Source organism: Eurytemora carolleeae, unplaced genomic scaffold, assembly GCF_000591075.1.
Source record: "Eurytemora carolleeae unplaced genomic scaffold, Eaff_2.0 scaffold474, whole genome shotgun sequence".
NCBI lineage: Eukaryota > Metazoa > Arthropoda > Copepoda > Calanoida > Temoridae > Eurytemora > Eurytemora carolleeae.
This window is the reverse complement of record NW_019396421.1, coordinates 261,609-284,880: the sequence shown is the minus strand read 5'-3', so window position 1 is coordinate 284,880 and position 23,272 is coordinate 261,609. Positions and strand designations below refer to the sequence as shown.

Sequence of the window (23,272 nt, the reverse complement as noted above, 5' to 3'; positions counted from 1 at the left end):
TTAAGGATATCTACTCGATGTAAAGCAATAATTATCAATAATTATTTTGACTTAAACTCTTAACTAAATGAATATAGAAAAAATATGCCGGGTTAAGAAAGTTTTAGAAAAAGTTTTATCAAAAATTAAACTTTAAAAGTTTTATAGACTTTTTAAAAATAGGCAAAAAAATATCATTTCTGACACCCCTAGGCTTAGTACGCCGATATAATTTACCAAAACCATACTGCAGTCCTTCAATTATCATACAGGGAAATTTTCATCTTTCTAAACATCCCAGGGAAAGATTTTACAGGTTCTTTTCTAGATTTAATTTGAACTCCAAAAAAAGTATCGCTTAAATCAAAGATTTTAAATGATGAAATGAAATTCAATTCAAATTTTTTTTCTCAAAAATTTTACTTTTTATTTAAAAATGTTTAAAGTTTTATTTACGACTTCATTTGTCATAATTAGACACTATTTATGATAATTTATAAATACTTATCATCTTTGAGAAACCTCTCATGCAACTAAGTCGAAATTTAAAAAAAAAATTATTTAAACCTAAAACACAAGTTTTAAAAAACCTCATGTATTACACAAGCACATTTTGATGTATTGCGGATGCTAATTGCTGCATGGCCAATGCTCGGTCTGACTAGCAAATCTGGGAGGCTCGTATCTGCATTGCGCAGGCTCAAGGCATCCAGGGGTTCCCTCCCTCATGACCATCTTATTTGTTAAAAAAAATGACAGAAAGGATCTGCGTTGACATATTTCAAAGTTGCCAACCATTAAAAGAGATAAAGTAAAATTCACTATCTTACCATTTAGACCTTTTTCTTATCGAGTCAAAACTGAAAAAATGACATATATGATTTGATCCAATTTTGGCCAATTTGAAAGAGATAACATTTTAAATTTACAAAAGAATTTATATTTGTCTTCCCATATCTATTAAATAAAATTAAACTCAATATTTTTTTGATGGCTTCTGTTAGAGATTGTTTGTAAACATAAGAAAATGTAAACAAACTCAGTTAGACGGAATCTGTACGTCAAGACTGAAACTTTTGTTACGTCTTGATTGCTAGTGTTCTCCGACTGTTAAATATTTTAGTTTAATTTTTATGTGTTTTTCATAATGCTTTTTATTCTTGTATTGTTCTCCACGTTGGGTTCTTTTTCAGGGCTCAGTTTAGGGTGAGTGCTTATCTTATTTTAATATTTTTGACTTTTCTTTATCTTTATATCTTTATATACATGAGTGTGAAGACGTAGTTTCATGTTCGACTACATCTATAGATGGTATATCCGATTCACAACGATACCCTCTGTCTGCTGACAAATTTTGAGATTTTATCTTTTTGGAAAGTTATTTCTTAATCAAAGCCGTGTACAGGATTGGGGGGTAAGTCCCCTCCCCCTAAATAACTAAGGAAAGTCAGGAGTTTCAGGGAGGGGGGGGGGGGCGGGGACAGAATTGGCTCAAAATTGGGCCTGATGCTCCCCCTGGAGTGGGCCCATGGCATGTTTAAAAAAGGTAGAGGATAAATTCCTGCATACGCTCGATGGTAAAATATTCTAGACTAACGCGCTTTTGCTTCGGTAACAATGTAGGAAATTTTAAGAATTTTAAGGACAATATCTTTCAAAGTTAATAAAATGTCGTATTACAGGGGTTTTGTGTCGTCTGTGCGTAATTTAGAGCCAACGCTAGGATTATGTACGCTCTATAGAGACCGAACTTTTCTTTTGTACCACTTAGTTTTATTGTTTTAGGTGTGAAGAGAACGAATTTTTATGCCGATTTTCCCATGCTTGTATTCCTGTGGAGCAGAAGTGCGACAATGTTATCCAATGCCCGCATGCTGAAGATGAACACAACTGTCCTTCAAGTAGGGATTTAAAATGTTTTAATTGACCCTATCCTTGGGTAGAGAGGGAGAGATTTTAATCAACTAGGACCTAAAATCTTATTGGCTGAAGGCATAACTTTGACCTTTAATCTTTGCATAACTTTGACCTTTAATCTTTGCATAACTTTGACCTTTAATCTTGTTTGCTTAACTGGGACCTTTAATTGCATAACTGGGACCTGTAATCTTGTTTGCTTAACTGGGACCTTTAATCTTGTTTGCTTAACTGGGACCTTTAATCTTGTTTGCTTAACTGGGACCTTTAATCTTTGCATAACTTTGACCTTTAATCTTTGCATAACTTTGACCTTTAATCTTGTTTGCTTAACTGGGACCTTTAATCTTTGCATAACTTTGACCTTTAATCTTGTTTGCATATCTGGGACCTGTAATCTTGTTTGCATAACTGGGACCTGTAATCTTGTTTGCTTAACTGGGAGCTGTAATCTTGTTTGCTTAACTGGAACCTTTAATCTTGTTTGCTTAACTGGGACCTGTAATCTTGGTTGCTTAAATGGGACCTTCAATATTGTTTGCTTAACTGAGGCTTTTCCTTCCATAAACTACATTGGTCGACAACTTGACGTCTCCTATTTTGGTCGTAAATTGTACGGAGAAATATCTATCATTATCGATAAGAATTTAGCACGAGACATCTAGCGGCCAACATATCGTCCCCCAAATTACGTGAAATACACGACCACTTTCTATGGAGAGAATGGGCTCTGGGCTGGGACCTTTAATCTTGTTTGCTTAATTGGGACCTTTTTTAATCTTTTTTGTGAAGTGGGACTTTTAATCTTACTTGACTGGGACTTTAATCTTATTTTCTTAACTGGGACCTTTAGTCTTATTGTCTTAACCAGGATATCTCATTGGCTTACCTGGGACCTTTAATCTATTTGCTTAACTGGGACCTTGAATCTTACTTACTGAACTGGGACCTTGAATCTTATTTGCTTAACTGGGACCTTGAATCTTACTTACTGAACTGGGACCTTTAATCTTGTTTGCTTAACTGGGACCTTTAATCTTTTTTGATTAACTGGGACCTTTAATCTTTTTTGATTAACTGGGACCTTTAATCTTTTTTGATTAACTGGGACCTTGAATCTTTTTTGATTAACTGGGACCTTGAATCTTTTTTGATTAACTGGGACCTTGAATCTTTTTTGATTAACTGGGACCTTGAATCTTATTTACTTAACTGGGACCTTTAATCTTGTTTGCTTAACTGGCACCTTGAATCTTGTTTGCTTAACTGGGACCTTTAATCTTGTTTGCTTAACCAGGACCTTTAATCTTGTTTGCTTAACTGGGACTTTTAATCTTATTTGCTTAACTGGGACCTTGAATCTTATTTGCTTAACTGGGACCTTGAATCTTATTTGCTTAACTGGGACCTTTAATCTTATTTGCTAACTGGGACCTAATATCTTATTTCCTGAACTGGGACCTTTGTCCTTCAACCTCTTGACTTGAGACCGTAAATCATTACTCTACTGTGACCTTTTATCTTTTTGTACCAGCTACAAGTCACAACATAATCATTACTCTGTTTAGGTTGTAATGAAGAAGAATTTCTCTGTGATGGGCTCTGCATGTCCAATATTTTTTATTGTGATGGATTTAATGATTGTCAGGATAGGACTGATGAAGCACATTGTCCAAGCTTCAAGACTGAACATCTTTGCCCTGAAAACTACTTTAAGTATGCTATATTTTCGGCTTTTTAAGTACCACGCTCACGCATTGTAAATTTGAAGAAATAGCTAATCTTAACTTTTTATTAATATTCAAGAAAGAACTAAACTTCTATAATTTTAATATTTCAGCTGCATAAAAACATCAACATTTAATTTTGAAAACTTCAATTTAGAGTCAAATAATGTTTTATTCAGTAATAGTATCCACTTAGCCTCACCAAGTTAAAAATTGACGTTCAACATGCTAAGTCCTGAAATTTGTTCAGGTGTGCAGAAGGAACCTGTATCCCTAATTCATTTCTATGTAATGGTGAACCTGACTGTCAACGAGAAGAGGATGAAGAGGATTGTCCTGGACTGGGACAAGGAGTACCAGACCATGGCTGTCCTGAACCTAATTATAGATGCAGTGATTCAGAGGGCACCTGTATGCCCAAAAGGTAATTGGGATCTAACTTGGAGCTGTGGCATGGCTATGTTTTTGGATCAGAATTTGGATTTAGAGTATTTTTGCAAGCAATTGTCATGAATAGAGAAAAAATAGTGAAATTCTTTGCAGGAACAAGCATACTGCTATACAGATTACAATTGTAAGAAATATGAGTTAGCGAAAATAGCAGTTTGATGAATACCAGCGAAAATAGCAGTTTTATGAATACCAAATTATTTCTAATCTTGCTGAATTTTAGATTCGTGTGTGATGGGTCCCCCGACTGTAAGGATGGTAGTGATGAGACTGGTTGTGGTAATCTTGTCAGGCACCATGCTTGTAATGCTTCTCAGGTGGAATTTGATAACTTATCTTTAATATTATCTTTATTATTTTTTATCTTATCTTATCTTCAATATTTAAAAAAATTATGGCTGGGCAACTTTCCATTAACAATTGGCAGTTTCAAAAATTAAAATATCTTCCAATACTGTTGATAAAATTTAGATCTCTAATTTGTTAACTTAAAGAGAATAGGCCACCACTTCATTAAAGCCAATTCGTAAGATTAATAAATCCTGCTAGGTGGTGGATTTAAGGCTAGATTATCATACCCGCATGGGTGGATTTACCCTATATTATCTACCCGCATGAGTGGATTTACCCTAGGTTATCTACCCTAGATCATACATTTAATTGGGGTTGGCTCTGATTATGAGAGAGAGAGAGATTTTTTAAGAAAAGTAAGATAGATAGATAGACTGATAAAAATATAGATAGAAAGAAAGAGATAAAAGATGAAGAATGAAAAGAGAAGATCTTAAATAATAAATATATAAAAAGAAAAAGATAAATATTTTTATTGTATTTCAAAAACTTTTCAAAAATATAATAAAAAATTTTTCCAAAAATATTGATTTTGTAAGAAGTGTTTTAGAAAATTTGTGGAAAAAGCAATTTTTTTAGTTTTGCAAATAATACTAAACACAGATTTTCTTTGATTTCAAACTATTTGTGGAAACTAATACACATGCGCTTCAACAAACAGTACGGATGAATAAGGGTAGATTATCGTAGGATTCAACCAATGACTAATGAAAGCAGAATATATTTAGGATTGATAATCCAGCCTCTATATGGTGTGGATTTATATCTGATGACAAGTATTAGCTAGAACAAATGGCTACATCAAAAGTTTTAATTAGCAGTTAACAAAACTCTTAAAATAATTCTGAATGTGCCCAGCCCTAATGTAAGATTTGAGATGCCTCTCCAGAAGATTTAAAAAATTAGTTCAGATTTTAAATGAATTGCTCTTTAATCAAGGGAATGTTTGTTTGTGGTAAAGATGAATTTTCTGATCATCTAATCAGGTGTTTGCAACCAGATCAAGTTTGTAATGGAAAACCTCAGTGTCCCCATGGCGAAGATGAAGGTGAAGAGTAATCAAAATATATGTTGAAGCTTTGAGATTTAGAACTTTCAATTAAGCAAAGCTTTATTCCATATTTATGCCAAATTTAATTAACTGATAATAAATATTAATTAAGACCCCATAAATATAACTTAGGACCCATTTGTGATGAAAAGAAATGTTCAACATTTGGCTGTGAACACAGCTGCTTGGAAACTCCACAGGGTAATTTTGCTTTAATTTCTGTTTTGAGTTTAACACCCTATTTTTGAAAATAAAAAAAATAAACTTATTTTTATATATACTCCCTTTAAATACAAAAAATATTTTTCTGTTTTTTCAGTTTTGCTGTTTGATTAAAAGGATTTGTTTTGGAATCATCAAACCTCATAAATTTCCAAAAAGTGTCTAATTAAATCTCTTTAAATTTGTTTATCATGGCGAAATTTTAGGTCCTCAATGTTACTGTAAAATTGGATTTACACTTAGCGCTGATCATAAGAATTGTGAAGATATTGATGAATGCTCGCAGTATGGTGCATGCAGCCAAATATGTCTAAACACAAAGGTGATTAAAACATTTAGAAAAGGTTGCATTTTCTTACTTCCTTACTATTCAGGGTGGGTTTGAATGCAGGTGTACTGAAGGATACATTCTCAAAAACTCCACAAAATGCATATTTTCTGGCTTGTCCCAATTGTTTCTAGCAAGTGAAGAAGAATTTATGGGAGAGATAAGAACCATTGATTTGCAAACCCATGAGTACTACCCTGTGGTGACAGGAATTTCCAAACCTGTAGGTGTAGCATATGATCCGTTAAACAATCAACTTTTCTGGACTGATTCTACACCCGGCAGATCTGTAGTGGAACAAAAACATCTCCTGCATAATTCTAGTGGAACTGCTGAAATATTTATTGAAACTGGTCTTGAAAATCCACAAGACATAACAGTTGAGGCGGCTAGTGGCTTACTCTTCTTCACAGATGCTGGGAAAGGACAAATTGCAGCTTGTAGCATAGAAACAAAATATTGCACCATAATATCTAAAGAGCATCTTCAATTGCGTGGAATTGCAGTACATGCTGAGAAGAAATTACTGTTTGTAACTGAATGGGGAAGCAAACCTCAAATTGTAAGAATGAATCTTGATGGCTCTGACAGAAGCACTCTTGTTAAATCTGACATTGTTTGGCCAAACGGTGTGGCTGTTGATGCTTCTATGAACCGTGTTTACTGGACAGATGCACAGAGAGATTCAATTGAAACTGTTGATATTCATGGGTTTGACAGAAGAGTAGTTGTTAAAGATGTCTACCATCCCTTTGGAATTGTTGTGTTTGAAGATACTGTTTACTGGTCAGACTGGCATGATTACAAGCTCTACTCGTGCAATAAATTCACTGGCAAAGATATCAAAGTTCTTTTGGAAGTCCCCTTTAGGATAAATGGAATCTCACATCATCATGTCTATCCAATTGAACATTCTAGCCCCTGTTCAAAAGCCAAATGCTCTCATATCTGCATACCTTCAACAAGTAGCCACACCTGCAGATGTCCTCAAAATATGCATCTCAATTTTGATGCAGAAACTTGTGTGCATTCAAGGCAAAACTTTGGACTTATTGTTTCTTCTGGGAAGAGTTTGTATTCATTGAAACCACAAAATCTAGGAAAGATAAACCTTGACTTGGTTGGGGTTGTTGAAAATGGAATAGTTGATGGAATGTCAACAAATGCTTTCAACGGTCATCTGTTTGTACATACTGACTTGGGAAATGTTGTTAGTGTCAACTCTTACACAAAATCATCCCAAGCTATCTATAGACAAAATAACATGAAGATGATGGCCTTTGATAACAACCAAAATCTTTTCTGGATTGATGAGATAAAGAAATCAATAGTTGTTAAATCTCAAAAATCCAAACTAATGCGCACAATCTTCAACTGTGAAAACCCGAAGACGCTTATCTACATGAAAAGCTGGAACTTCATAGCCTTTATTGATGGAACAAGTCTGCATGTGAGCTCAGTTGATGGAATGCTTACCAGGATTGTCAGTTCTAAACTGCCTGATGACTCAGTGTTGCTTGCTTACTCTGAGAAGACTGAGACCTTCTATATTGCTGGATCTGATAGTATTCATGCATATTCTGAAAAGTTAGGATATCTAGAAGATGTTGTGCTTGGTACTGGGTATCCAACAAGCATGTTGGTTCAGGATGGATATCTCTACTGGACTGAGAAAGGATCTAATCTTCTAAGTTGGATCAACATCAACAGGTTTGCTTTTTAGATTTAAATTTTATTCTCAATCCTTTATCATGATGCTTCTTTGTTCAGGCATGAGGAAAAAAGAGAGGTTTCAAAGCTGACAATTGGAAGCCTTAAGAACCACACTTACTATCTAAGTAAATCCTTTAGATAATTAAAACTACTTCCATTTTAAGTGTTTTATTAACCCTCTTGTCTAGGCTCTTGGGAAAGTGAGGATGTGAATGATCTGATCTGTGAATTTAAATCTTGTTCAGGTGAATCAGAAAGTGATTAAATATAATATCTGAACTATTTTGAATTATCTATGTTAATTATTATTTATTATATATTTTTAAATGACTTGATTCTTGAATTTCATGTAGTCTTTACAGTCTCAGACTTTTAAGAAAAATCTTGTAATTCTTTAGATATTTGCCTTGCAACAAGTCGTATAAACCCCCAATGTGTGTGTGGTGATGGAAGATCAATTGTTAGAGATGGTGAAGGCGCTTGGTCAAAATGTCAGGTCAGTATAATAGTCTTAACTAAAGTTTTATTCCTATTTAATAAATTTATTTGGACAAAAGAGATCTTTGCAACTAGTCCAGTTGATAGACTCTTTGGAATGGAATGGCCCTTTCTCCATGAAAGACTCTTTTTGTAATTATTCTTCTTAGCATATAAGCGTAGTCAATTTTCTCATTTCCTGTAAGCAATGTCTATTTCTTTTGTTATCTAGTGTCTCTAGGATTGACTTAATGTTTTTTTTTAGGATGATTTTGCCGAGTTTTCAGAAAAGACTGAGTCTGATAACCTAAATGACTCCAAAGAGAAAAATGCTCTTTTGATAGGTTAACTTAGCACCTCTTATACATTGTCGCTTTTAAAATAACCAATACTAATGTCAAAAATTCGGCTGAAAAAAATTAATTTAAAAAAATGTTGTCATTTTGCATACCAAAAAAATTTATGAATAAAAAATCCTTTGCACCTTTTCAAATAAGATTTGGGTTGATTGCTTATGCAGACTTAACATTTTTTATAGTATAAAAAGTAAACCATTACATTATAAAATTTTAACATGATGAAACTTTTGTGTTCAAGAGCCTGCTAAAATCTAAAATAGAACTTTTACTTTGAAATTGATGGCACAGTACTTATAAAATGTTTGCATTAGTTATTTTAGGTGTCATTTAGTCGGATTTAATCTTGCACATTTTTTGCAGGACTTCTGGTTGGAATTGTACTGCTGAGTATTCTCCTAGTGGTTTTCTGCTGTGTGACTAAACGTCAACATTTTAAGAAGTCAACAGAATTTCTCAACAGATCTTTTGGCCTTATTCCTTCTCTTAATAAGTCAGAACAGGTAATACAAATATTTTGAGGAATTCTTGAACTTAAGAACAAGTTGTTAAGCTAGGTATGGATAGTAGTAATTTTTCTCTTGTGTGCCTATTAATGTGCTACAAAGTAGATCAATCTTGTTTTGTGCAACAAGAATTTTTTATAATATTCGGTAATAAAAAAATCCATTAACCTGTAATAATTTTGATGCAGGGACTGAGCCCTGTTGCAGTTCTAAGCTGTGGAGCTAGAAATGAGATTGAGAATCCAGGATTTTATTCTGTTGAGCTAGGTTTCTCACAGGCTGATTCTACTCTCTCTCATCCATCATCTAGATATAGCAGTTCTACTCCTGGACTCAGGTTCCCAGCTCCCCAGGATACTCGAGGGGAGAAAGGAGAGAGGACTAAGGAAGGAATGCTCCCATCTCTTTTCAGGACTATCCGCCATTATAGAGATCCAAAGGTATGTTACCACTCTTTAACAAATATATCTTTAAAAATGGCATGGATATTTAATATTTGTATTTTAATCCTGTTTTTACAAAAACAAACTATCTCTCAGAATTTATGATAACATTTTTTTCATGACACATGAATGTGACCCTTTGTTGTTTTATTTAACAGGTTAATGAAGGTTTCTTATTCTTAGGTTAGGATATTTCAAATTTAAATCTATTTTTTTTTAGATGGTTGCCCTTGATTGGTCCGAAAACACAGTTCCCTATGAAACTTTGGTAAAATATTTATTTACTAATTTGAATTAATATTAATGCCTCTCCTTTTTTGTTGCTAAGAAAATCGAAAGACTATTTTTGAATTTTCAGGTTAGGATTTTATTTTATTTAGACAATTTTCTATGAAGGTTGCTGCCCGAGGTAGTTCTACTCCTAGTCTACGAAGGATGGAAACTATTGATGAAAAAGATTCTGCTTACAACGAATTATCGGTAAGCAGAGATTTAGCTCAAATTGGCTTCACGTCCCTAATCTTTCCCGAATTATCCTTTAAAGCCTGTCAATCAATAAAATTGACCTCTTAAAACTTCAAATCAGATTTGCTAGATTCACAAAGGTACAATTTGAATTTTATTTTGCTCTTAACATGGATAATATTTGATTGGTTTTCTAAAGAATTGCACGTCTTGCAGGTGAAAGGACTGATACGAGTTAAAATGATATTTCTCTTAACAATCAATTATATCTATAATTCAAGAGCTTATTTACTGACCAGGACAAAGGTAGAAATCTAAACCTGTGAATTTTTTTCTGGATCACTTAGAACTCTGATATAAACAGAATGTTTGATAGAAACCTGCTTAATTTCTATAGATATATTTTGGGTCAATTTTTATGGAGATCAAGATCATTACTTTTTTTCTATTTAGGGCTCTATGGACTATGAAGATGATTCATCTAATGACAGAAACGTGTTGGTGGTTTGAGGCTGTCGAATTGTGATGTCTCAATAAATTTTATGTATTTTATGTAAACATATCTTTATTTTATAAATAGCTAAATCAACTGTGCTCTTTATTTTTGTTACCTAACTATCTCTTGCGTTTTAACTAATGTTCAAAAATGAGTTAAGATATCATTTGCCATTAGCTTTACAGATACTTTGATGTGAAAGGTTAAAAAAATGTGCACTTAAAAAAGACGCATCTTTAACCTGTGATGTCTGGCGGGAAAAGATGCATAAGAACCAAAAATAGTTTAAAATGTTGCAAATTTTAAATAATATTAGCTAGGGTTAAACAATTTTTTTCGTCAGACAGTTTTATATTAGCTTCATTTTTAAATCTTGCTTCACAACGTCCACAATCTTATTTCTTTGCAACCCAGTGTTAGATCTTTGATATTTTAAACTATGAATTCTGTTAAATCAAATAACCCAGGTTAGACGATTTTAGTTGTGCGAAAAAAACTTTGTAATCCCTTTGGTTTGAGACAAAGGAACTAAGATTATGGATCTTGAATGTAAATCAAACTATAAAACCTCGACTCCTTCATATATACTTTTAATACTCATATCTCTCTTTTCTTCTGATTCTCTCTTGCAAGACCATTCTGAAAATTTTATTGCTGTGACAAACGAAGCTGATTATTTTCGGGAGACTGCTCCTTACATTACAGATACTTGTCAACCAATATATTTTAAGCTTTTAGGATTTTGAAAATTATTGTTTTTTAAAGTTTAAAATTTTTGAGTTGTTAAAACTTCGCAACTATTGTTATTTTATATAGGGCTGGGCACAATAAGATATTTTATATAGGGCTGGGCACAATAAGATATTTTTTATAGGGCTGGGCACAATAAGATATTTTATATAGGGCCGGGCACAATGAGATATTTTATACAGGGCTGGGCACAATAAGATATTTTGTATAGGGCTGGGCACAATAAGATATTTTATATAGGGCTGGGCACAATAAGATATTTTTTATAGGGCTGGGCACAATAAGATATTTTATATAGGGCCGGGCACAATGAGATATTTTATACAGGGCTGGGCACAATAAGATATTTTGTATTGGGCTGGGCACAATAAGATATTTTATATAGGGCTGGGCACAATAAGATATTTTATATAGGGCTGGGCACGATAAGGTAGTTTTCAAACCACATTGGTTAATGATAGGTTAGATTCTAGAAATTAATAGGATCATCAAGTAGTCTGTAGAAAGCTAATCCTGAGGCACATTGCCCCAGGTAACATTTTTTATAAAATCTGCAACCTTTTATTATTGTATTGTAGTCTTGTAGATGCCCACACAGAAAAAATGTTTACAATTGAAAAAGATGAGCGCGAAGCACCCTGAAAGCCTCGTAATATTGAATTGCATAAACTAGCATTTAAAAAAAAATTAAATTTAAGTCCTCAAATCGTGTGTGTTCATACAAATTGCATAAAACTGCGTGCTTCGAACGTTACCGTTGTTAAACTTGAGTTCATTCATTTAAATTTAAAATGCTTTTTATCCAATCATTCTGAATTTTAGATATTTCTCTCAAAGTTAATTGACAATGATGCAAGTCGAGGGTTTCAATGAAATGACTAAGTTTGCACAACATTTTTGCAATTTTCGCCTAATATTGTTTGTTGCAAACTTTTGCGTATGAAGCACAATTGTTTTGCGCAATAATTTGTACAACACCGGAAATATTGCGCAAAACGTAAATCTTTACGAAAAACATGATATTTTAAAGTAAATTGACAAAAAAATTATTTCAGCGTAATTATTACAAAAACTTCCAAAATAAATAAAATAGATTTTAGATACCAAGAAACAGGGTTGTAATTAAAATCATATAAACGTAATTTCTTGTAACCCTTCATGCAAAGATGACAATGCTCTGAACAAGTATGAATACGGTTATTTTTAATTTTTTTCAATTTCAGGAAAGTATAATCAAAATATGATAAAAATTCCCTTTAATACAAATAACAAATATATTTGAAAACTAATTATCAAAAATTTAGCCTTTGAGAAAATGTACAGCTATGGCTACACATGCGGTTTAATTGCAATGATGCGCAAAATGTGTATAATTCTTCTGATATCCATAATAACAGAGACGCTGGAAAATTTTTTGTCCTACCAATACGTTTTCTTGTTGTGGCATGCAACAATATGAATTAAAAATTTTTATAGATAATTTAGCCAGCTACAGAGTAGGTTTTGCGCTGTTATTGCGCAATTGCGCATTGCAACCCATAATTTAAACTTTTTTCATTTGCGGGTTCTCTGCATTATAGTGACTTGCGCATTTCTTGTTTAAAAGAAGCAATGGAAAAAATCGGGTCAGGAAAACCACGTTATTTTCAACATTTTTAATCAGATTAATGGTGTTCGCAAAATAATTAAAGGGTTTGGGATTACTAAAAATGAAATTTGGAATCGAATGGTATTTATTAATAGGTGTATAAGTGTTCATTTAGTATCCGAGGAGAATAAAAGCATTGAATTTTGAAAATTTTGATAATTCACATAATAGTTTCCTATGACCGGAATATTTCATTGATTTTTTATGTGAAAGATGGATCCCATGTCAGGCTGGGACATCCGTCTTGTGTTATCGCCCAGAGACAGTACACTGCAGTACAAAAGATGTGTACACCTGTGAAAAAACTTTCCTTGCATTATAACCTTGTGTTTAACTGGCCAGTAGGTTCTTTTCAATAAATACTCAACATATTCTAAACACTTTTAATCAACTTCAAAAATAAGTATCCTTGTATTTACTATAATAGATATCTTTTCTGGATTATAATTATATAAAATCCACTCATGAGAATTGACAAAATGAATATATTCTGATATTCTTTTCATTTACACACATTGTATCAATTGTATCTACAGGGTGTCCCAATAAACATGAGAATTAAGAGATTTCAATTTTTAATTACTTCTCCCTTTCATATATTTATCCTTGAATTGATCCTGTAAACCCGCAATATATTTAGATGTCGTCTATGTTTAAGTGAGCTATTTCGAAAAAAAAGTAAATTTTATTTGATAACTACGATTGAAAGCGCAGCGGTTTCGAGATAATCTAAATATATAAAGATTCTAACAGCCGTATAGATAAGATTTAGGACATCCGCATGCACGCCAAAACCTTAATTTAGTGGATCTGCATCCGAACTACTGCCGTTTGAACTATTGATCATTTGAATTAGTGATCGTTTGAACTATTGTTAATTCTTACTACTGAAAATGACGTCATTTCCTGTATTTCAAACAACACATTATTTACTCATTTGAACTATTAAACATGCAGTTTAAAATTTTTATATTTCATGAAAAGATATATCACAAAATAGTTAATAACATGATCAAAGCATTATTTCATATATGGACATAAAAATAATTCAAATGACCAAAAAATTAGTTCAAATGAAGCATTAACCCTATTCCCGCTGGGGGGGGGGTCAATTTGACCCCCCCCTGTAGTTTTTTTTACATAACTCAAAAAGTATTGGTCTGAGGCTGTTGAAAACATATTTGGACATAAAACATGGGATTTAGAGGGGGGGGGTCAAATTGACCCCCCCCAGCGTATCCTGGTTTTCAAGTACCCCTGCGGGGATAGGGTTAAACAGTTAAATTAGAAAAAAAGTAGTTCAAATGAGCAAAACAATTAAGTTAAAATTTTAATCAAAGCATATAGCTTTCAAATAAGCAAAAATAGTTAAAATGAGAAAATAAATAATTCAAGTGAACCAAAAAATAGTTAAAATGAGCAAATAAATAGTTCAAATGTTCAAAAAGATGGTTCAAATGTTCAAAAAATCGTTTACTTATAGGAAATTACCGAAATATTTATTGGCTCATTTGAACTATGTTTTGCTCATCTGAACTATTTTTTTGCTCATTTGAATTATATTTTGCTCATTTGAAATATGTTTTTGCTCATTTGAGCTATTATTTGGCTCATTGGAACTATTTTTGGCTTATTTTATCGATTTTTTTTGTTCATTATAACAATTTTTTGCTCATTTGAACTATTCATGGGCTCATTTTAAATATTTTTGGCTCATTTCAACTATTTTTTTCTCATTTGAACTATTTCTTTTGCTTATTTGAACTAATTTTTGCTTATTAGAACTATTTTTTACTTATTTGAACTATTTTTTTTACTTATTTGAACTATTTTTTGACTCTTTCGAACTTTTTTTTACCACGTGCAATAGTTTAAACGACCAATAGTTCAAAAAGTCAATAGTTCAAACGGCAGTAGTTCAAACTAGTCAGCTAGGAAGGTGCTCAATGAAATAGCGGGGTTTCGGTCGAAATTCTAAACTAAACATAACAATCAAACAACTTCTTACTAATGACAATAATTATAATGATATTGAAAATAATCATAATAACGGTAAAAATAACCATAACAGAGTCCAATGAAAAAAATCCTTTTTGGTAAAAGTACGCATAATTGAAACAATTTAGCGAAACAAACATACCCTCAACTCAAGCAAACTACACTCAAATAGGAATACTATATCGCGCATTCAGTCTGAAAGGCGCTCAGTACAAGTTTTAGTTCCGTGCGCGCTGGACTCTTCTTGCTTTCATTGCGCGTTAGATCTTTTACACAGGATCGATCAATTATCAGTGACATTTTTTTAAATAATATTAGCTAGGGTTAAAAAAGTTTTTTTTGTCAGACAGTTTTATATTAGCTTCATTTTTAAATCTTGCTTCACAACGTCCACAATCTTATTTCTTTGNGGGGTTAACAGTTTCATAGAGTTTTCAGGACAAAACGGGTGCTTAATCCCCCTGGAGAAAAATTATGGGATTAGGGAATGCAAAAGGAGAATAGAAAATACAAGGATGGATTATAGGGAATACAAGAAAGGATTTGGGAATACAAGGAGGGATTAGGGAATACAAGGAGGGTTAAGTAAATACAAGGTGGGATTAGGGAATACATGGAAGTATTAGGGAATACAAGAAGGGATTAGGGAATACAAGGAGGGATTAGAGAATGCATGGAAGTATCAGGAAATACAAGGAGAATTGGAGAATATAATAAGGAATTAGGAAAAACAAGGAGGGATTAATAAATGCAAGAAGGAATTAGGGAATACAAGGAGGGATTGGTGAATACAAGAAGGGATTAGGGAATACAAGAAGGGATTATGGAATACAAGGTGGGATAAGTAAATACAAGGAGGGATCAGGAAATATAAGGAGGGATTAGGGAATACATGGAAGTATTAGGGAATTAAAGAAGGGATTAGAGAATACAAGAAGGGATTAGTAAATACAAGGATGGATTAGGGAATACAAGGAGGGATTAGAGAGTACAAGGAGGGATTAGAGAGTAGAAGGAGGGATTAGTGAATACATGGATTTATTAGGGAATTTAAGAAGGGATTAGTAAATGCAAGGGCGACTTAGGGAATACAAGAAGGGAGCATGGAATTCAAGGAGGGATTAGGGAATACATGGAAAATTTAGGGAATGTAAGATGGGATTAGAGAATACAGGATGAGAAAAGGGAATACAAGGAGGGATTAGGAAAAACAAGGAGAGATTAGGGAATACGAGAAGGTATTATGGAATACAAGAAGGGACTAGGGAATACAAGGATGGACTAGGGAATACAAGGAGGAATTTGGTTATACAAGGAGGTATAAGAGAATACAAGGAGGGATTTCCAACTATAGAAGTTTTTGGAACCTTGGAAAAACGTAATCCTGTAATTCAAGAGAATTTTAAGTGAAAAACTTTTGTTTTTGAATGTAGAACTGTAAAGCTAATTCTGAAGCTAAATCGTAAAGCCTCAATCAATTAAGATTTAGTACACTCACTTCAAATTTATATTGTAAAAGTAGGACGTCCCTCACAGTCTGCTTTGATTTGATTTGATGTTACAGTTGGTATAAGGCATGCTCCCCCTATTATCTATATCCCTTTATTCGCCCCTGATTATACCCTTGTATACAACCTCCGCTCTGTGCACACCCCTGTAAGAATCCCCGAATATTTCACCATTATAGTGCAGGATTTTAAAATATTGCTTCTGCTTGCCAATGTATGGTTTCAAGGTTAACTCCAAGGTTTGAACTGGACAAGATATGGAAGGTGGTGGGCGGGGCTTTCATAGGGCGGACATAACTATCTTCATGATGTTCTTACAATTGGGAGGGGCAGGAGTTGAGAGCAGTGCGGAGGAGGGAAAAAGAGGAGGTATGTTAGAATTGAAGAAGAGGCTTGAAATAAGACGACTAGTGCAAAGAAATAATTTGCTTGCAATTTTTTTCTTTATAAATTCATGACAGATTTTATCTTAATAAAGAAAATATGCACGAATGGTTCGGACGGTAAAAGTAATAGATCTGAACATCGCAAGGGAGACGCAAAGGGAGGGGGGATTGGATGAATGCACCTGATAGAAAATTAGAGAAGAATCTTGGACATTTAGAGATTTTATTTTCTAAAACCTTAGATATTAGAATAATTACATGTTCTCTGGCGCTTTACTCAGAGTCTTTATATTCCATTATAGTTCTTCTTGTGTAGATACAAAAATTAACTTAAAAAGTATAAGGGCTCAAAAGAATAAAAAACTTTTACAAAATTACTGTAAAAAATAACCTTATTTCGAGATATTTTTATTGTAAAATAGTAATATTTGGCAAAATTAAACATATCTGTGTATAAACATGAAACCAGGAAACCCTGAATATATGTTTTGTATATTTAATATTTCACAATTCATAACCTTCATTCTTGTTCACAATATCATCACTCAATCAAGCAAATCAATCCGTCCAAAATCAATTTATCATTTCTTGAAGTAATCTCAATTAATCTCTCCAGTTGATTTTGTGTTCTTGTATTTATATATTAATTATGATTAATTTATGAACATATTTGAATCATTTAATTAACTAGATCAATTTATATAATAGTTCGTTTCTGATTTTAATTTAAAAATATTATTTTTACTGTATACAAAATATTTTTTTAAGAATATTATTTTTAGAATTTTAGTTTTAGTTTAAAGTATCTTAAAATTTTGTGTTAACAGTGAATTTAGACAAATCCTTAGTCTTTGTCATTGTCAGCTGTTACTTTTTAAATTTGTTTCATTTTAATTTTGTATTTTCCAGGGGGGGGCAGGGCCCCCCCTGGAACCTTCCAGGGGGGGGCAAGAGGACTACTGCCCCCCCCCCTATGTACGCCACTGAGGACAAGTATACCTTATATCATTAAAATGAATTTATTAATCTGATATATATGTAACTGTTAAAATAATTATCTATCTATCTACTTATCTGTTTATCTATCTATCTATATGACCGGTGAAGGTGTGGAATGAGGAAGTAGTATATTAGCCTCACATATATATAAAATTAAGATATGGACCTTGACTTTACAGTGGCAGTGGTCTATACAGAGAATACACATGCTTATATTTCATTAGAAATACTTTACAGCCAACTAATTAACAAGAGAAAATGGTTTGAGTGCCCATTGATAGAGTGGTATATATCTGATTCACAATCTTAACCTTACAGGCTTCGTCTTTATTTTTGAAAGCTGTTTATTTTCGTTCGTGATTCTTCTGCAGAAGTGCAGAATTGCAGAAATAATGGATAAATTATTAGAATCACAGCCAGAAAACCACACTGTCTTCAACATTATTTAAAGCGCACTGCAGGATTTAAATTGTATCTCAGACTGTAATAAAATGGTTTTCAAATACTGTTTTGGAGTTAGATTTTGCCATTTCTCTAATTTTCCTTTTTTTCAGGTTTAAAATGTTTTCTTCCTCCCTTGTTGTTGTACTTTCTGTTGTTGTTGTTGATGTTGTATTTTGTTTACCAACCCCCCAACTCACCGAACAGGAGGTTAAAAACATAACATATTTAAAAAACAATATTTTTAACTTTCTTCCAAAAATTTTTTTTTTTTCATAAAATATTTCTTTTTATGGAAGTCAAAACTTTATTAAAATGTAAAAGAAAGTATTGAAGGGCTAATCTTTGAAAAAAAAATTCTTATAGAATGTTGATTTTTTTTCAAGAGAATTAGATTTGCTCGAGAATGTACTTGAATTATTTAGTTTCGATCACGTGGGAGAAGCTTAGAAGGACCGGAGGAGGAAAAAAATGTCGTCATGATCTCAAACTATCGTCAGGTTGGTCAACTAGCGACATGTATCTGTATTGATAAATACACGCTGAAGTTTCGACATGTCATTGAATAGCAGATTATCTGCTGAACTATCGACGTGCTGACGAAAAACTGATAACTCGCGGAATTATTGGTATGTCAGTAAACACAGGAGATTATTAAATCTAACAAGTTTTGTTTAAATCAATTAAATTGCAAAACCACTTTAAAGAATTTTTTAACATGTTTGGAGTTTCCATATTGGGTTTTTACAATTTTTTTATAGCTTGTGTGAATGTCGTGACATTTAAAGTTTATATTATTGATGCAGTTGTCTTATATCTTGCATTGTTTTCTCAACTGAAAATATATTTTTCCTTCCTTGAATATTAAAAAACTAGTTTTCAATGGCGCTCGGTGCCTCCTCTTTCTAGCTGTTTCATAATCAATTATTTCTCTTCAATCATTTTTGTAAAGGTTAAAACTACTATACAAAAAGAACTGAGTTTTTGACAACAACTCAAATTTGCTAATCCCTATATATTTGCAACCTGATGCTGCAAACCTTTGATGTTTCAAACTTAGACTAAGTTTGATCTAACAGAATGCATGTTTGAAATAACAAAGGTCCCCGAAACCGGGTTGCAAAGATAAAGGAATTAAACCATTAGAGTTTGTGGCAAACACTCATTTACTTTTGCAGATTTTTTTTCTATTTCTATTTAAGAATTCTCAAAAAGTTTAATGAAATATCTTTAAATCAAACCGGCATACACTTTTCTTGTTGTCATGTTATATGATTTAAAACTGAAAAATATCATTATTGAGAAATATATTTTTTTTGTTTCATCATATAATGAATAATAATGAATTAACTTTATGTAGAAAATACGACAACTAATACTAGTCACCAAAATTCTTATATTTTTTGGTACTCCCTGTATTTGGCGTTCAATATAAGTGGTTTGAATATAGATAATAANAAAAACAGTTTCAAAATGATTTTTGAAAAGGGCATTTGATGTCCTAGAAAAAACGTATTTGTGCACGTCATTGATGCAACTTTGAATTTTAAACCTCGCCAAACCTTAAACAATTTGCAGTTCAACTTAAAAACGTTTTTGTTTGAATCTTTGAGATTTCAAAACAGTTTCAAAATGATTTTTGAAAAGGGCATTTGATGTCCTAGAAAAAACGTATTTGTGCACGTCATTGATGCAACTTTGAATTTTAAACCTCGCCAAACCTTAAACAATTTGCAGTTCAACTTAAAAACGTTTTTGTTTGAATCTTTGAGATTTCAAAACAGTTTCAAAATGATTTTTGAAAAGGGTATTTGATGTCCTAGAAAAAACGTATTTGTGCACGTCATTGATGCAACTTTGAATTTTAAACCTCGCCAAACCTTAAACAATTTGCAGTTCAACTTAGAAACGTTTTTGTTTGAATCTTTGAGATTTCAAAACAGTTTCAAAATGATTTTTGAAAAGGGCATTTGATGTCCTAGAAAAAACGTATTTGTGCACGTCATTGATGCAACTTTGAATTTTAAACCTCGCCAAACCTTAAACAATTTGCAGTTCAACTTAAAAACGTTTTTGTTTGAATCTTTGAGATTTCAAAACAGTTTCAAAATGATTTTTGAAAAGGGCATTTGATGTCCTAGAAAAAACGTATTTGTGCACGTCATTGATGCAACTTTGAATTTTAAACCTCGCCAAACCTTAAACAATTTGCAGTTCAACTTAAAAACGTTTTTGTTTGAATCTTTGAGATTTCAAAACAGTTTCAAAATGATTTTTGAAAAGGGTATTTGATGTCCTAGAAAAAACGTATTTGTGCACGTCATTGATGCAACTTTGAATTTTAAACCTCGCCAAACCTTAAACAATTTGCAGTTCAACTTAGAAACGTTTTTGTTTGAATCTTTGAGATTTCAAAACTTGTGGAATACTTTTTTCTTCAAATATTGAATCAAATGTTGTTTTTCAAGATCTAGAAGTTCTGGTGATCGAAGAGGTTACTCAGGATTATTCTACAACTGATGCTGCTGACGTAACAGAAGCTGCCACAGAGAGCTCAGAAGCAGCTGAAGTCACAACTGGAGCAGCAGAGATAAGAGATTTAGATGCTTTGGGTACTTTCTTAATAAGCTTAATAATGATAATAATAATAAAAATGATGATAATACTGGCAACACTAATTGTGATTATCATAATTAAAATGAAGATAATGATGATAATAATAATAATAATAGTTATGATAATAATGATAATGATAATAATAACAATTATATCTGTAGAGTTGAATGCCGATGGAGAGAATGAACTTGTCCCTGACCTCTCAATGAATATAATTGCACTGGAGGCTGAGGCTAAAGAGGTGAAGGCCGAGGAGGAAGTATTGGAAGCTGTTGAGGAAATTATTGAGGCTGTTGAGGGCTCTGGAGCTGGAAATATAGGAATAGTCAGATAAAAATTAAAATTTGAAAAAAAAATTAGCTCTGATCGGACTTGAGGTGGCGTGGTTTGATTGCTCTCAAAAAAGGGAACTTCATCAATGACCTGAATCGCTTTAAATGGGATGTGAAGGTTAAATTTGGTCAAAAACAGCGAATAGACTTTGTACAGCCATCTTACTACATAAACGTTAAAATTGCTTTTTGTTCTTTAATAAAATAGTTTTTCTTACGATTAAATTTTTTGATTTTAATTCAATATTTTTGAAAAGATAAATGGTAAACTGTTGATGAATTTTAGAAGTTTGCAGAAAACCATGGTTTCTGGGAAAATTGCGGTTTTTTTGGTAGGAAGGAACTCGATCATTCACAAGGGGGGGGGGTCCAACCCTTGGATGATCTGAACCAGTGCAAGGATTTATATGTCTAGTCTAATCGTACTGCATACACATAATTACTCGTATTTTCTTATTTAATGTAACCGTAGTTTACCCAGCGCGTTTCAGACTGGCTACATACAACAGCGGCAAAATTTTAATAAAAATCATATTTTACTTTAACTTATCGGTATGTAAAAATTAATCTGACTGTAACTATAGTTGAAGCAGGTCTAGAGATTGAAGAAGTTCTAACTGAGGTTCCTAACATAGATTTCGGAGATATCCAAGAGGTGTAAATCTTCAACCTGTCTACCTGAAGTTATTTTCTTGTGAACAATGTCAATTTGCCCATTTTCAAGGATCTTCTTCAATTTAAAAACACCAAGAAAAGTTTATAGTAAGCCTTAAACTCATTTTTTTACAATTTTACATTTTTTAAGATTTTGAATACATTTCAAGGGCATTTAAAGTTTAAAGCAATTCAAATATCTATATTTGTTAAAGAAATGTATGTACAATATTCATGAACAAGATGAATATAATTGTTATGTTTAAAATCTCATGTACTCGTAAACCTTTAATATGTACCTAGAGCAAGTGCTCATAGTTAAAATAAATCAATTAATTAAAAACATATTATCTGGTATTAAATGCTAATGAAAAAGGATCATAAACGAAAAGAATTAATTGAGAACATATTTTGTCACAAACTCAGATTTTCTAAAACCAAAATTAATTTAATTTCAAACAAATCATTCAGATATTACAACCTATAGTCGTCGATTATCTTTCGCCACATTTATATATAGTTTATATTTTATAATATTTTTTAACTAATTTGTTTTGAATTTGATTATTTCTCTTGTCGCTTGCGCAACTATCTAAGAATGCCGCGCACCACTCATATTTTTCGAAATCCGTTAAAAACGTTTTTAAAAAAAACTTGTTTTGATTTTAATACAATAATCATTAAAATTAATAGAAGAAAGCGACAATGCAAAAAAAAACCAACTATCCTATCAGGGTTGAGAAAAAATGGCCAGGGCTATATATGCACTAGAATGATAAAACTTCTTGAATTTTCCAAATTAAATACAAATTTTTTGCTACACTTTCCTGTTTCAACTCTAAGGGAATTAAACATCCTACAGGGTTACCCACAAAGAATGAGACCTAAGAGACGACTGTACAAAATTCATATTTTCTGTTTCCTTATATTCACGTTCCCCTGCAACTGTTAATTTGCTTATTTCTTTGCTAAATCATTGAATAAGCCAATAAAAGACTATATTCAATAGAGAAGAATTAGATAATCCTTAGGATCGTAATATTTAAAAAGTTTCTAGTCGTATGTTTGTAAAATACCGTCTCTAGAAACTATGAACCAGGAAGAAAAGAAAATAGATGAAACTAAGACTCTTGATGAGATCTCCGGAGCTGATGTAGAACTGGATCCTGAAACTATGGAGAAGTATGCAAGGAAAACCGAAAGAATGATTGGAAGGTGAGAGATTGCCGGCCATTTTTCCACATTACTTTATCAAAAATGATATTTATATCTTAATGATTTAAAGGGACTGTTTGCATAATTTCAAGTGACATACCATTTAAAATGGAGCATGGACAACTCACAAGGGCATCCCTTTTTAATCTGAAGTCAAATTAGAAATTGTGCACAATGTAAAAAGTAAACTTGCGGAGATTACAATTTTGAAATGTGATTAGCTAGACCATCTCAGAGAAGTAAA

At 32.5% G+C, this 23,272-nt stretch overlaps 1 protein-coding gene and 1 long non-coding RNA gene across 2 annotated transcripts; both read left to right on the top strand.

The window, feature by feature from the left end:
* The first annotated feature begins 1,018 nt into the window (after positions 1-1,018).
* On the top strand, positions 1,019-10,575 carry LOC111702980 (very low-density lipoprotein receptor). Its single transcript, XM_023474809.1, has 18 exons — positions 1,019-1,185; positions 1,765-1,880; positions 3,465-3,612; positions 3,874-4,047; positions 4,297-4,390; positions 5,364-5,472; positions 5,608-5,676; positions 5,904-6,019; positions 6,072-7,735; positions 7,796-7,863; positions 7,927-7,983; positions 8,137-8,234; positions 8,481-8,559; positions 8,935-9,074; positions 9,266-9,517; positions 9,741-9,788; positions 9,917-10,000; positions 10,439-10,575. The coding sequence occupies exons 1-18, from the start codon at positions 1,127-1,129 to the stop codon at positions 10,493-10,495; spliced, it is 3,432 nt and encodes a 1,143-aa protein (XP_023330577.1). The 5' UTR covers positions 1,019-1,126; the 3' UTR covers positions 10,496-10,575.
* Positions 10,576-18,305: 7,730 nt separating this feature from the next.
* Positions 18,306-18,676, top strand: LOC111702981 (uncharacterized). The gene is made up of 2 exons (XR_002765537.1): positions 18,306-18,421; positions 18,637-18,676. It is a non-coding gene; the product is annotated as an uncharacterized LOC111702981 (long non-coding RNA).
* Positions 18,677-23,272: the final 4,596 nt, after the last annotated feature.

Excerpts from the sequence above, each read along its gene's own strand:
- LOC111702980 (XM_023474809.1), top strand. The coding sequence starts at position 1,127 with ATGCTTTTTATTCTTGTATTGTTCTCCACGTTGGGTTCTTTTTCAGGG. Across the intron at positions 8,235-8,480 it reads GCGCTTGGTCAAAATGTCAG|GATGATTTTGCCGAGTTTTC; the intron begins GTCAGTATAATA and ends GTTTTTTTTTAG. Across the intron at positions 9,518-9,740 it reads GCCATTATAGAGATCCAAAG|ATGGTTGCCCTTGATTGGTC; the intron begins GTATGTTACCAC and ends ATTTTTTTTTAG.